Source organism: Cygnus olor, chromosome 2 (assembly GCF_009769625.2).
Source record: "Cygnus olor isolate bCygOlo1 chromosome 2, bCygOlo1.pri.v2, whole genome shotgun sequence".
NCBI classification, from domain to species: Eukaryota; Metazoa; Chordata; class Aves; order Anseriformes; family Anatidae; genus Cygnus; species Cygnus olor.
In genome coordinates this window covers 96,092,634-96,106,994 of record NC_049170.1, presented here as the reverse complement: position 1 = coordinate 96,106,994, position 14,361 = coordinate 96,092,634, and the positions used below count along the sequence as shown (strand labels likewise).

Sequence of the window (14,361 nt, the reverse complement as noted above, 5' to 3'; positions counted from 1 at the left end):
ACAAAGCAGAGGAAGCACAAGTAATTCAAATACATTTCCTCAGAAACACTGAAGTGACAGGAAATTATTTCTGAGAAATATTGAATGGATATTCAGGACTATTGAATTCCTGCAAAGCAGAAGTGCTTGTGTTAAGAACTGTGTTGGTGGTGGGGGGAAGTACTATGCAATAGTTTAAGCTGCCTGGTAAATGGGCAGAACAGATTTTAAGGCATTAATATATGGCATGATAGACAGAGGTCAGCAAGGATTCATCAAAGTATGCTGATCAGTCAATTAACGGAGTTAGTATAATGAAGATTAGAATTCTTTGCCAGGGGATGAACTGTACCTTCCTGACGCAGCCTGATGCAAATACAGGGCAGAACTGTACTGCACAAAGGAGGCAGCAGGAGATAGACCAGATCCCAGCTGTGCAAAAGCTGCTAAACTAAATATTGTGCAATTAGCTACTACAAAGCCTTCCTATCACCCGCCTGCTGGCAGTCCTGTAGGGCTGCTGTACAATGAGCATGGAGATGCATTGTCCTCAGTGAAACTGCAAGTCAAAATTTGCTCTGCACAGGTATTTTTTGCAGTTTTGTAGGTCATCTGATACACCACATATGCCACACCCTGGAAATGAGGACCAAATTAAACAGTGTATAAGTTAGATGTGCATGAGAATGCAATGCATTTAAAAATAACAATCTGCCCTTGGCATTCATCATTATATTTTCCTTATCTAGAAAGAGAGCTTTTTTCTTTGTTAGAAGCACTTGGTTTCTGTGGTAGATTGCTGACCGTCTGATATAAATCTTATTTCCTTAATAACTCACTGCTCCAGTAAAAAGCACACATACAGGTATAAGAACACAAGTATTTAAATAGCCAAAAAAGTCCAAAGGAGATCTGGTACTTAGGGTCTAGAACTGACAGTCAGAATTTCTTGGCTGGAATCCTGTGTGGTTTGTTGTGCTGGGTCCAGTGCCAAGACTGTTCAGGCTTAAATAATAAGCTGTTTATATAAATAACTGAAGGTAGTAATAGTAAATTTAATTATAAAATAGAATTTAAAGAGACAGTATATTAATTAAATTCATTAAAATGTTAACTATCCATACCTTAAATTAATAATAAATATTTAATTGATAGACTAGTAATTGAATCACAAACAAATAAATGACTATTTATGATAGAACTAATCAGGAAAAAAAAACACATTTGGGAAATAAAAAAAGACAAAAAACAGAAAAAAACAGTTAATTCAGCCAGGAATGATTTCCTTGAAGTACCTCCAATTTGAAAATGTTGAGGACAAATCCATAAGAAATTGTGTTAAACACAGCTCTGCATCAAAAGATTACTGTACTCAAATACTGCTGCCTCAAGCCCACCAAGATGATGTCTGGGATGTACCTTGTTTCCCAAGAGAAGCAAAGGTGTGTTGGCCTCTCTTGATTTTGGCCAAAGAAAAGGAAATACAGTCCTATCAGAAAGCTGAAAATAAACAAGAAAAGTCTTCTGGTGGGAAAAGTGAAAATACAAGTTTCAAATGGCTAAGTCAACAACCGTACAGGACCTTCTTTTTGGGCTTCCTGATTTCCGGTCAGTCTGAAAACTGTTAAATCTTGGCAGAGGAAAAAAAAAACTAACTATACTTGCTCGATAAAGATCAGGGGAGAAAATGTGAGAGGATCTAATGGATTTACAGCTGAAGTTTCCAAAGCAAAGGATAGCAAAGACTTATAGCATCTTCAGCCACATTAATTTGGAAGTTCAAGCTTGCGAGTGAAACCTCCTGACAAGTAAGGCACTACATGTTATTACAATGCAGCCTTTTTCTGTTAATATTTTTTAAATTTTTTTTTTTTTTAATTTTTAAAAAGAACAAAGAGGTAGAACCTGGTGAAATTAAAAAAAAAATTACTCAGGAGCTAAGGAGATAAAATGGAAAATTCTCATTTCTTGAGAAACAGTGGCTTAATACTAAGCTGCTAGATTATACTCTACACAAGAAATGTGGGCTAAAGAATATTTTGTAATTTTATACTCTCTACATAAAATATATTATTGTGAAAAAGGCAAAAAATATTAAAAATACTGATACTCCAGAGTGTTTATGCCAAGAGCAATAAAATGTATAGCTAGCACAAGAACAGACTGAGAGGTCAATGAGGAAATTGCAGTCATCCAGAAAAGCCATGCAAGGCAGTGTTTATTGTTGCTGTTTTTCCTTCTTTTTTTTTATTTTTTTCTTGATTTAGGGTTAAAAATAAGAAGCCAACACTAAGGCCTCAGAGAGATTCAGCTTCTGACTACCTGCGCCTGAGTGGCCAAACCCTTCCTGAGTGCTGTCTTCCGCACAACTGCTGCAGCTGTGTGCTGCCCACAGCACAGGCATGTGGCTTCTGTGCCCCTGCTTAGATAACTGCAAACTGATACATGCTGTAATTATGTCTAGAGAGCATTTTGATTAAGCATTATAGCAATTTCAAGCATATTTTGTAGGCATTCAAGACTTACCGGCAGGAAGCCTTCTGAGTGGAATAAATGAATTCACATTTTCCGTGTATACAGTAGCCATTGAAGCTTTCTGAACAAGGTATGTGGTTTCCAACATAAATGTCTTCTCTTTGATCACTGGCATCTTAAAAGGAAAGATACATAAAAAATTAGAAATGGTGTGTGATATTTATTAAAAAATCTCAACCAAGAATAGCTGAGAAATGTCCTTAAAAGCTCATTGTCAATAACTAAATACAGAATAATGAAGCAAAGTCTTAAGGGTGAAGTTTTGGAGACACCTGCAGAGATTTGGTAGAATGCATCACACTGAAAAATGATCCTCAGAGACATCAGAAAATGCTTTTTTTGCCAGGTTTCTTGAAAGGAGAAAAATATTCATGACAGAAACAACCCGATGCAGGATGATCAGCAGAAGTTGTCAGTGGCATTGTAGCAAAGAGCTATTAGATAAGCACATAAAGCCTACTCCCATGTCTAAACAGAGGGAAAACACCTGAAGGTTTAGAATGAAGTATCTTTACTGGGTAGAAAACAACCAGATAAAGCCCTGTTCTGACTGGTATCACCAGCTGTTACAGCTGAAATTGAACATATTGCAGCTGTCTTCCTAGGGAAGTGTGTTTACAAAGAGGGAACCTCAAAATAATGCAATGAGCTTAAAATACTCATTCTGTTGGGAAACATATTGGGTCTGACTATGAAGGCGTTAACTTTCTTCACGGCAGCCCCTGTGGTGCTTCGTTCTGGATTAGTGGCTGAAGCAGTGTTGATAACACAACAGTGTGTTGGCTGTTGCTGCAGGGGGTTTGTGCAACTGAAAGGCCTTCTCTTCTTCCTACTCTGCCCTCCACTCCACTTGAGTAACCTGGGCGTGGACAAGAGCCTTGGAGGGGACACAGCCAGGACAGCCGACCCAAATTGACCGAAGGGGTATTTTGTACCATATGACATGGATGTCATCGTGCTCTGCAATAGAAACTGGGGTTTTGGTCTTCCCAAGGTAGCAGTTGTTCACAGACTGGTTGGGCATCAGTCAGCTGGTGGGATGTTGTGAGTGATGGCCTTTGCATCACTTGTTTCTCTCTCTCTCTTTTTTTTTTTTAGTCTCTTTTGTTAAACTGTTTTTACCTTGAGCAATGTGTTTTTCTCACTTGTGCTCTTCCAGTTCTCTCCGACATCCTGCTGAGGGGAGGGAGAGGGTCAATGAGCAGCTGGTGGGTGTTTAGCTGCTGGCCAAGGCAGCGCAGCAGAGGAAGACAGTCCCTTCTGCACCAAGGCCTGCTGTACATCTGTCACATGGCTAAAATTATCTAAAGCTGCATACGTTTTCAACCATTTCCCCCCACATTGTTCTGTAAAGAAGTCCTAAATACAGAACTTGAAATTTCATAATGAACTTCTCTAAAGTGCTGGGATCTAAAGTTTTGGATGTAATTGTGGAATTATTCTCATTTCCATGGCAATAGACTATGGCACCACAAATACAAGATTATAATGAACTGCAGGTGCAAAGCAAAAAGGGAGTGTGAAGAAGAACTCTCTTATACATTTGCAGGTAATCCAAATAACACTAGAAAGAAAGAGAATGTATTTCTACAGAAAAAGATAAAAAATAAAAAGGCATACTGTTGTTTTAGGTTTCCCCTGAATATTTTCTGGAATATTTTCTGATTTGTTCCAGGAAAAAAATAAAAAATCTAAATATGAGAGGTTTCAGATATAAGGAAGCCTGTTGGTTCAAGCTATGCTTCAAAGATACAGAAGACTTGATGCAAGGGAAGGACATGACAATATATCTGATATTTCCCTGTTGGAATAGATTACATTGCGGCATGTCCAAGAGGAGAACACTGGTTCATCCCAAAACTGTTGCCTCTCTCCTCCTCCAAGCAGCTAATTACTGTTGTATCTGTCCCAGTCAGAGGCTAGTAATAAGGTACATACAATTATATTAGTCTGTCCAGATGGCTGCTCCGTGTCTGTTTTTAATGTATACATGAATGCAGAACATGGGGCCCAGTGACAGATGCGTCCCCTGGAAGGTGGCCAGGTAGCCACAGCCACCCAAATCAGCACACCCAAATGTATGCTAAGCAAAGAGATGATGTCAAATGCAGGAGGTGATTCCTAGAATAAGATAGACATTTAGCCACTCATCTATGGGAATCAATTTTTAACCTGAGAGCCGGCCAGACTGCTTCAAAGTGAGAGATATTGAAAGAGTGATCAGATACAAAAGTTCAGATGTTTCACCAGAAGGAAGAGGCATGCACAGAAACTGAAACTCTGATGCCCGTCTTGGCAGGACAAAAACAGCAGTCCAGCTGAGTCAGGGAAGAGAGATATTTCTGATGTATCTTTATGTAGATTCTCGTACTGCAGGAGAAGGAGACAGCCCTGTCCATGATTCTCAGAACTAAGAGATACTGTACATTAAGAGGAGAGGGTTTGACAAGAGTAACGCGCAGTACTTTGAAGCAAAAGCAAATGGATAGAAGACTGGCCTGTTCTCTTATCCTGGAAGAAAAAGACATTCAAAGTACTTCATTTCAGGCTCTCACTGTCTAAAAAGACTTGACTACCACATAAAAAAATATTCAAAACAATTTTTTTTCATGACGTACTCCCTTTATGCACATCATTTGCTGAACATGAGACTGCATAAACTATATCCAATGCTCTTCCTACTTACTAGATTTCAAGGACAATTTATATGCAGTGAATAAAAGGCTGTAACTTCTTCCAGATAGGACCCAAAGACTGTGCTTCATTAATCACATAATAAGATGTATATTCCACTCAGTGCCTTTTACGCTTTCACAATATAAGTGAAAATCGACATTACATCATTCCAACTGGTAATAATATGGAGTGAAAATAAGAGAATTTGTGAAAAAGGAAAAATGCACAGGGCTTTTTGGCAATGAATGGGTTTTCAGGAAGAACACATGGAAAGTCTAAAGCCATGGCTGAATGGATTTACTCTGCAAGGCCATGGGAGTGCAAAGCAAGTATAATGAGAGAAAAAATTAAAGGCCAGCACTAACAGAGAAGGTAACAGTGTTATTTGTGAGAGAAGAGGGTGGAGGCAAGGTTAGTACCTATGCAGATCTGCTCTTTGGCGATAACTTGAGAGAGACAGAGGTTTTGCCCTGGCCAGCAACACTTTGAGCTAGAGCCATGATATGCAAAGGCATATTTACTCTGAGAATGCCCCTGACACAAAGGAGGTGCTAACATGTAAAATAACTGAGCAGAAAGCAAAACTCTGTCTTATTTTGTTTATCCTAAGAAATTAATTCATAGAGGTAAAACATATTTAACCAATGTGATTTAGCATCTTGATTTACATGAAAGATACTAAGATGACCAAACAAATACAGAATCTGCCAGTTTTGTGTTTTTTTTTTTTTTCAGAAGTTTTCAGAAGATGTAGGGTCACAGGGAGGTTGTGTCATTTCATCAGGAATGTCACAGCCTGGCATCTTGCAGTAAAGGCATTTTCACAGCACTTGGCAGGGGTCTAATCCTGTGACTGCCGAGTAGGGGTGGTGAGCAGCCGAGCATCTTAGAGGAATACAGCACGCAAAATTCACAAATCCCACATATCTCCTTCTTGCCAGCCTTGCAATGACAGTGCTGCAAGAAAAAAGCTGTTCACGCGTCTGTCTTGGTTACAAAAATCAAAGCTGTAAGGCAGACAAGAAGGGACCTTCACACTGTCTTTTCTCATCTTGTGAAACCGTAACCAAACAGCACAAAGCCAGCACGATACCTTTCACCTCTGGCCGATACTGCATGCCGTCGTCTTTCTTTCCAACTGCGTTTGTGTCGTCTGCTTCTGGATGATAAATAAATGCATGGATAGGTATTAGGAAAGGCTTATTTCCAGACCACTGCATACATGTCATTGAGAAGTCAAAATAATAGTCAAAGAAGTATTTTAACTGCAATAGAAGCAGACATAGTCCTTCCACACATACAACCAGGACAGTATAAAGTAGAGTCAACAACCCCAGCCTCTAGACCAATACAGGGCACACCTCAGCCTGTAGGTTTTGAACAAAATCTCTTCCATGGTATTGAGGCTAGCTTATTTTGGTTCAGAGACCTTTTTTTTTTTTTTTTTTTTTTTTAACCATCTGAGTTACAGATCTAGAGGTAGCCAGCAAAAGGATGGTAGAATCTTGTTGTTTCTATGAGATGTCCTAAATGCGATTTGCCTTGGTCTGGCTGAACCCAAGACCCCAAAATGGAAGAGTCCTCAACATGATCAACAACACACAGGGTAGCAGTCTAAGGATTTCAGTGGGCCTTTCCAACACTGGAAAAGGAAGCGAGTAAGTAGTCGTGCAATTGGGGCCTGACTTTACTCACCTTGGAAGTACATTGTACAGCCCCAGCAGCAACAGTGAGCATTTCCCTCATATCACATTCCCTTTTCTCTCCTGCTTCTTACTAACCCCTCCTGTAAGGCTATTGCATAGGTTCTCCTAAGATCTTTTGCTGTCTTTTCAAGTAACAGCAGCCAAAGGAAGGAAAAGTTAACATAAATATACCACATCGTATATATGTAGTGTAAACATACGTCTACATAGGGAAAACTAAAATACAGGTGGGGAGTTCACTGATAGCGAGAAAAACTAAAATACGATTCACTGCTGGCTGGATCAGTGAGTTCTAATTTAAAATGGAAAAGCTCTACCAAGCTTATTTATGTCAGAATTTATGTTTATCAGAGAAAAAAGATTAAACCTACCTGAGCAGTGTCCAAGATGCCTGATGTCGATCTGTTCTTGCCTCAGACAGGATGCTTCTCTAACAAAGCATGGATTGTTATATGAACTTCCATCAGAAGCACAGACAGGATTAAAACTGTATCCACTGCAGTCTATATTGCATACACACCTGGTAATTGAAACAGCAAAACAAAATTGACATCCAGCAAGCAGAAAGTAAGGAATGTTGAGTCTTGAGTAAACACTAGCTGACACATTAATACTAGCTTCCTTCACACAGGAGAAGAGCAGGTTCCTCAAGGATGCTGAAGAACTTGCTTACACCTCAGGTTTCCAAGCAAAGTTTACAGAATCATGAATAAATGCCTCAGTGTGCTTTTTAATAATGTAGTGAAGTTTCTTGTCATTTTACTATGATATCAGTCTCATTGATTAACAACCAAAAAATGGTAACACATTGCTAGGAAGATTTACTACATGAATAAAAGAATTTGTGTTTTCTGTCCTCAAGTGTGAACAAAAGCAGATTAATATGCCACTTTTTGGGCACTGTCAGGTTCCCTAAGGAGCAGGGGAAGAAGAAAAGGACTCCCATTTCTGCTAAACGGTTAAAGGAGGTATTATATATATATAAAATACACATATAAATAAATATATATATTTCAGGGGCTGAACAAAATCAGTATGCTTGGTCAACTGTGTTATTTCAACAAGACATTCATTCATACCATTGAAAGTTAATGGTGGGTTCATTATGTTGTCTTTAAAACAGAATTATGAGATCTAAATTATTACGTGTTGCATCCAAGCAAAATTTTGATCGTGTTAGACAAAGCATTTTCCATATAATTTGCAACTACGGATCATAAATCAGAAGTCAGAAAAAAAGATCTGTCATGGAGCTGGTCCCTAACCACCCAAACATAGGGGAGACAAAGGCTTGTCTAAGGCTCTGGCTTGCCTGTTTTCAGCTTGATGGTTCTGCTGCCCCAACAAAAGGTTCAGAAATTTGGCATGTGTGAACAGCACCGGAAAACTTTCCAACCTTCCAAGCCCCGACGCTCTTATTTATTTTACTCAATATATTATTTTTTATCTGAACCTCTTGTTTTAATTTTGCTTCACATCGCTCTGCAAGGCCTCCAAGAAGTGTGGCTGCAGGACAGAGGAGGCAGTGCTGCTGTGAGAGCAAGAAGGAGGTGAGAGCTCTGCATCTTCTGAGGAAGGCGTGCTGTCCTCTCCTTGCCAGAAAGCTCCACTTAGGGCACATGTGCTCTGACTGCCAGGAGCTGCCACTAGCTTAATCTCGACTCATTCTTGTAAGATGCAGAGTGGGAAAAAAAGCAAGCTATCTACTTGCCAGGATTTTTTATGTTCTTTCCAGCTGTTCCAGATACAATTAAATGATTAAATAGATGTGTGTGTGCCTCAAGTCCATAACAAATCTTGCAGCAGAACCTAATTCCATGCTGCAAAAACACTGAAGGTGGCCAGTGTGCCTTTTTCTCTTCTCTCTTTCCATGACCACATTTTGCTTCTATATTATCTATGTCTTTAAAGATACTACATTTCCCAGTAATATTTCAAACCCGTGAACTTCAGATTCTTGCTAGACAAATGAGCATCTCTAGTACAAATGGATTTTTATGTGCGCCTTCCGACAGTTAAAAACTGCCCCAGCAATGAGTAACACATTGAGTCTACACATCTTAGGGACCCACCTCAAATTCCTCTTGAAGTCCCTAAATATCAACAGGATTAAGGTATTACTTTTTCTTTTTTTTTTTTTTTTTTTAAAATATATATATATTATTATTATATTACTTTTTTTTTTTTTTTTTTTTTTTAAAGAAATGGGAACTCAGCATGGTTATAAACATTAGGCCCAAGAAAGGAAGTACTATTTTGTTTATATGCTCCCACATGACTTTATGCTCAATAAGCCTAATGAAGAGTTTATTAGTTTATATGCAAATAAAAGGCATGTAGCTCAGCAGTTGTGCACATTTAAAGAATGAAGCTAACAGAGAGCTAGTCCCCATTTGTGTGGCACTGCCTATGTGCTTACTCAGGAATCACTGCTGCACCTGTTTGCCCATCCTTATCCCATTTATTTATATCTCCAGACAAATTCCATCTGTGTTTCTATACCCAGACAGCTCAGTTCTGTCTGTGGTCATCATCCAAGGTCCATAGCTCCCTACTTACTGTTGGTTCTTGTCAGTCCTTGTGACAAATAAGGCAACTTTTGATATCATTTTTTTTTCTTTCTCATGGTGACATTACAGGTTAGAGTTAAAATTGTTTGGAAACTGCTTGCATTTCCAAGCTTTGTTGTGTTCAGACTTAACACCTAGTGTTAAAAGCGTACTTTCTTATGATTGCAAAATGCTTGTTTTGGGAGTGAATTCCTAGCTGTTAACCTCAGATTACCGATAATCACTCCTAGCCTTAACTCCAACCACATAGCTAACGTACAACAATTTCTTATCATTACTTAAAATTTACATCTAGGTATAGGAAAAGAAAGCAAAACAACAACAACAACAACAAATGAGGAAAGCTTGTGCTACTTCTGTCAGGACTGGGACAGCATGAAGCAACAGAAACTCACCAACCAGCCGTAATGGACTTATAACTGCTCCGTGTCCTTCAAGCAGAACAGAACTGTGGATTGCCAGAGGGTCCCCAGTGAGGTCTGTTGTGGTCTTGAGGTTTGATAAACCATCAGCACCATCATCCCACCCCGAAGGCACTTTCTGTCACAGGCCCTGCACAGCAAACTGCTCAGAGTGGGTGTCCTCGTTTCAGTTAGGACAGAGTTAATTTTCCTCCTAGTAGCTGGCAGGGTGCTATGTTTTCGATTAGAATGAGAAGAGCGCTGATAACATGCTGATGTTTTAATTGTTGTAGAGCAGTGCTTACACCAAGCCAAGGACTTTTCAGCCTCTCTCTGTCCTGCTAGCGAGCAGGCTAGGGATGCAGCAGGAGCTGGGAGGGGACAGACCCAGGACAGCTGACCCAAACTGGCCAAAGGGGTATTCCATACCATCTGACGTCATGCTGAACAATATATAGGGGTGGCTAGCCGGGGTGGAGGTGGGGGCCGGCTGCTCGGGGATAGGCTGGGCATTGGTCAACGGGTGGTGAGCAATTGCATTGTGCATCACTTATTTCGTACACATTATTACTATTAATACTATTATTATTATTGTTGTTGTTGTTATTCTTTTCCCTGTCTTAATAAACTGTCTTTATCTCAACTCACAGACTTCACTTTCCCGTTTCTCTCCCCCATCCCGGAGAGGGAGGGGGGAGGGTGAGTGAATGGCTGTGTGGTGTTTGACTGCCAGCCGGGCTAAACCACAACAGTGGGTCTGGGCCCAACCAGGCTTTACCTGAGAACCACTGAGATCAGGGCATTTACACCCTGCCCAGTTACCCCACAGCCTCCCTCATGTGCTGCCTGGGCAGGGCAGCATTGGCTAGGTCTTCAATGCCCTTCCACACAGGAAGGTTGGGCAGAAGGTGGCGGTGGTTCCTGCCCAGCTACTGCTCAACTGGCTGCTGGCTGTCACCAGCCACTGATGGCCAAGCTGCTTGGCAAAACCAACTGAAGTCCAGGAGCATCTCCTGGCATGGGCCTCCCTCACCTCCAGGATCTGTCCCTGACTCCAGGATCTTCCCATCCTCATCCCAGGACCCTTCTTCTTTCCAAGACCATTTTCCTTCAGGACCTATCTGTGGTGGTTTTACCCAGCTGGGCAGCCAAACTCCACCACAACCTCTCTCTCACTTCCCATCCTCAAAAGAAGAGGGGGGGAAGAAGAAAGTATGTTGAAAAGAAAAAAAGGCTCATGGGTTGAGATCAGATAATTTAATTAAGAGGAAAAGAAAGAGGGGAAAAGCAAGCAAAGACTGTGCAGAAGCACAAAGAGAAGAAAAAAATTATTCTCTACTTCCCACCAATGAGCGATGTCTGGCCACATTCTGGAAAGGAGGGCCTCAATAAGTGTAGTGATTCTTTGGAAGGACAGACCTCTTCATAACGAGAGCTCCCCCTCTCCTTCCCCTTTCCCACCTTTTATTGCTGAGTGTGACACCACATGGTATGGGATACCCCTTTGGTCAGTTTAGGCCAGCTGCCCTGGTGATGTCGCCTCTCCACCTCTTGCCCACCCCCAGCCCACTGGCTCTGGGGGGTTGGAGAGAGTCTTGATGTTGAGCCAGCACTGCTCAGCTATAGGCAAAACATTGGTGTGATACCAGAGCTGTTCTAGCTACAAGTGCAGAGAACAACACTGTATGGGATGCTGTGGGGAAAGTTAACTCCATCCCAGCCAGACACAGCACCCCCTCTTCTGTCCAGAGCCCAAATCCTTGGTTTCTCAGTCTAGATACACCGTCTGCAGGAGTGCAATGCACCATCATCTTCCTTGGGGCTCTGTACAGAAGAGATGCCACCTCTGGGTGGCATCTCTCTGGATGCCACAACTGGGGCATTCTGCTATTTGGTGTGCACTGCCACAGAGGAGGTGGCTGTCTTGGCAAGGGTAGATTTCCCATCAACAGATGGAGACACCCTGCACCTCCAGCACAGAAGGTGCTTGGTGGGATGATGTGACAAGGCGCATGGATGAGTAGCTCAGGAGGTTGAGCCTTGAGCCTCTCAGGCGAATGCCACTCTGACAGCTATGTTTATTCCTCGGGAGTGACCCTACAGTGGGATCAGGAAGGCTCTTGGGAAAGAAAACCCCAAATCATGCAAATTTTCACAAAGAGTAATTATTCAAAAGTTGTTATTGTGAAAGCTTCCACAACAAAAATGTGACGGCACTTTTCACCCGCACCACAGTGTCTTTCTCCTAGCTCTTAGTCACTTATTACTGCTTAAAGGAGTAACTTCCAGCAACAGTTGTCTAAAGTCCAGCAGTTGTCCAGGCATAACCTATTGTGTGAAGCTGATTTTGTGTGAAGCTGATCTTGAACTGATAAAAGTGCAGATAAGCGTAGCAAAGTATGCATCAAAAATAATAAAAAAGCAACAAAGAAAGCCTCCTCTGTTCCCCCAGTTGCTTTTTCAAAGTGTCAGTCTTACCCCAGACTTGCCAAAGCCATGCCATCTTGGGTAAGTCAATCATCTCGTCCCAATACAGGTTGAGACTGTGGCAAGATCTTAGACCTACTGCTGGTTCTGGGTGTTTTGCCACCATCGCTTGGAGGACTGCACAGCTCCAAGGGCCTGGGCGGTTATAGGACAGAGGCCACATTCCACATGGTTGTGGATATCCTTTCCATCTGGGGAGGTAGGATGGCTGACCTTCAGAGATCGACAGAGGTACCTCCATCGGTTGTCCCTCCATATCTTATGGTGGATTCAACTCCATGGGCTGCACGCTGTCTTCTGGCTGACAAGCATGCCTGGGCACCATGCTCTGGACTGGCCAAATGGGTTGCCTTCGACCCACAAAGCTTTTCTTCAGGCCAGGGTGCCAAACCATGGGGCCGTCCACTTCCATGCCTATGTCCCATGCCCCTGTCTGGTTGATTTCTGGCATGCCTGGGCACTGTGCTGTCCTCATTTTGGCTAGGATAGAGTTAATTTTCCTCCTAGTAGCTGGTAGGGCGCTGTGTTTGGGATTTAGGATGACAATAATGTTGATGACACCCTGACGTTTTAATTGTTGCAGAGCAGTGCTTACACCAAGCCAAGGACTTTTCGGCTACTCACACTGCCCTGCCAGCGGGCAGGCTAGGGGTGCAGCAGGAACTGGGAGGGGACAGACCCAGGACAGCTGACCCAAATTGGCCAAAGGGTTATTCCATACCATATGGCGTCATGCTGAACAAGTAATATGGGGGGCCTGGCTGGAGGGGGACAGGGAGGTGGGGGTACTGGCTGCTCAGGGATAGGCTGGGAATCAGTCAGCGGGTGGTGAGCAATTGCATTGTGCATCGCTTGTTTTGTACACATTAGTAGCAGTAGTACTATTATCATCATTGTTATTTTCCTTTATTTTCTGTCCTAATAAACTGTCCTTATCTCAACCCACAGGCTTTCATATTTTTTTCCTGCTTCTCTGACAGTGGGATGATCACCTCCCTGGTCCTGCTGGCTACACTATGCCTGATACAAGCCCGGATGCTGTTGGCCTTCTTGGCCACCTGGGCACAGTGCTAGCTCATGTTCAGGTGAGTGTCGACCAACACCCCCAGATCCTTTTCCTATCGGCTGGGAAGCACAGCTTCCCAGCCGCTCTGCCCCAAGCCTGTAGCTCTGCATGGGGTTGTTGTGGCCAAAGTGCAGGACCCGGCATCTAGCCACGTTGAACCTCATTCCACTGGCTTCTGCCCATTGACCCATCCTTTCCAGGTCCCTCTGCAGGGCCTTCCTACTCTCCAGAAGATCGACACTTCCCCCCAAATTGTTTTTGTCTGCACCAACTCATACAACACTCAGATGGCTATGGTTCTTGCTTTTTTTCAAGATATACTGCCTACTGGTTTTAATCAAGAGGCTTGAAACAGATACTTAGTCTCCAAGTTGATGTCTTTCTAGAGAGGGTTGCTGCTTAGTGTCCTCATCACTTTTTCCCCCACCTTTTCCCGTGTTTATTCTTGGAAAGTTAACAGGATGTGTGCAGATGTTACCCTAATGTACCAGGGTGTAAAGAAAGAAACTTATCTTTGTCACTTGTCAGCAGACAGCTGACATCCTAAAGAAGATGGCACCAACTTGCTTTTCAGAATCAAAGAGAGGTTCAGTTTTCCTGTGATAAAGTACTTTTTGAAGTTGAATGTGCATCATTCATTAAGATCATTACTTAAGCAGAATAGCAGTTGAATTTCCATAAAGAACAAAGTGATATACCAACCAAACAAAAAGAAAGGTGCTTTCAAATAAGTAAAACTGAGAATGCACAGCTCATTTATAAGGGGCTACCAGGTGTAACAAAGAAAACATGTTTAGTAAAATGATGTGACATATTTGAAACAAGCTCAGGCTGTAAGGGCACTTGCTGTTACCAGTAAATTAATTAGATCCCCAGAGATAAGAAACACATTTCAAGGCTCCTTTTTGTTTTCAGGCTTTAAGGTGCACATTATTTGATGG

At 42.0% G+C, this 14,361-nt stretch overlaps 1 protein-coding gene across 2 annotated transcripts in view; it reads right to left on the bottom strand.

Annotated features, from left to right (window-relative positions):
* Positions 1-14,361, bottom strand: part of TMEFF1 (transmembrane protein with EGF like and two follistatin like domains 1) — a 121,583-nt gene that overhangs the window by 5,736 nt on the left and 101,486 nt on the right. The window contains exons 6-8 of one of the 2 annotated variants that reach the window (XM_040549370.1): positions 7,268-7,416; positions 6,284-6,346; positions 2,506-2,629 (exon numbers count right to left, since the gene is read on the bottom strand). In XM_040549370.1, the coding sequence (XP_040405304.1) occupies positions 2,506-2,629; positions 6,284-6,346; positions 7,268-7,416 (336 nt within the window). Of the gene's footprint in view, positions 1-2,505; positions 2,630-6,283; positions 6,350-7,267; positions 7,417-14,361 lie in introns of both variants that reach the window. The other variant, XM_040549369.1, reaches the window with a different exon arrangement.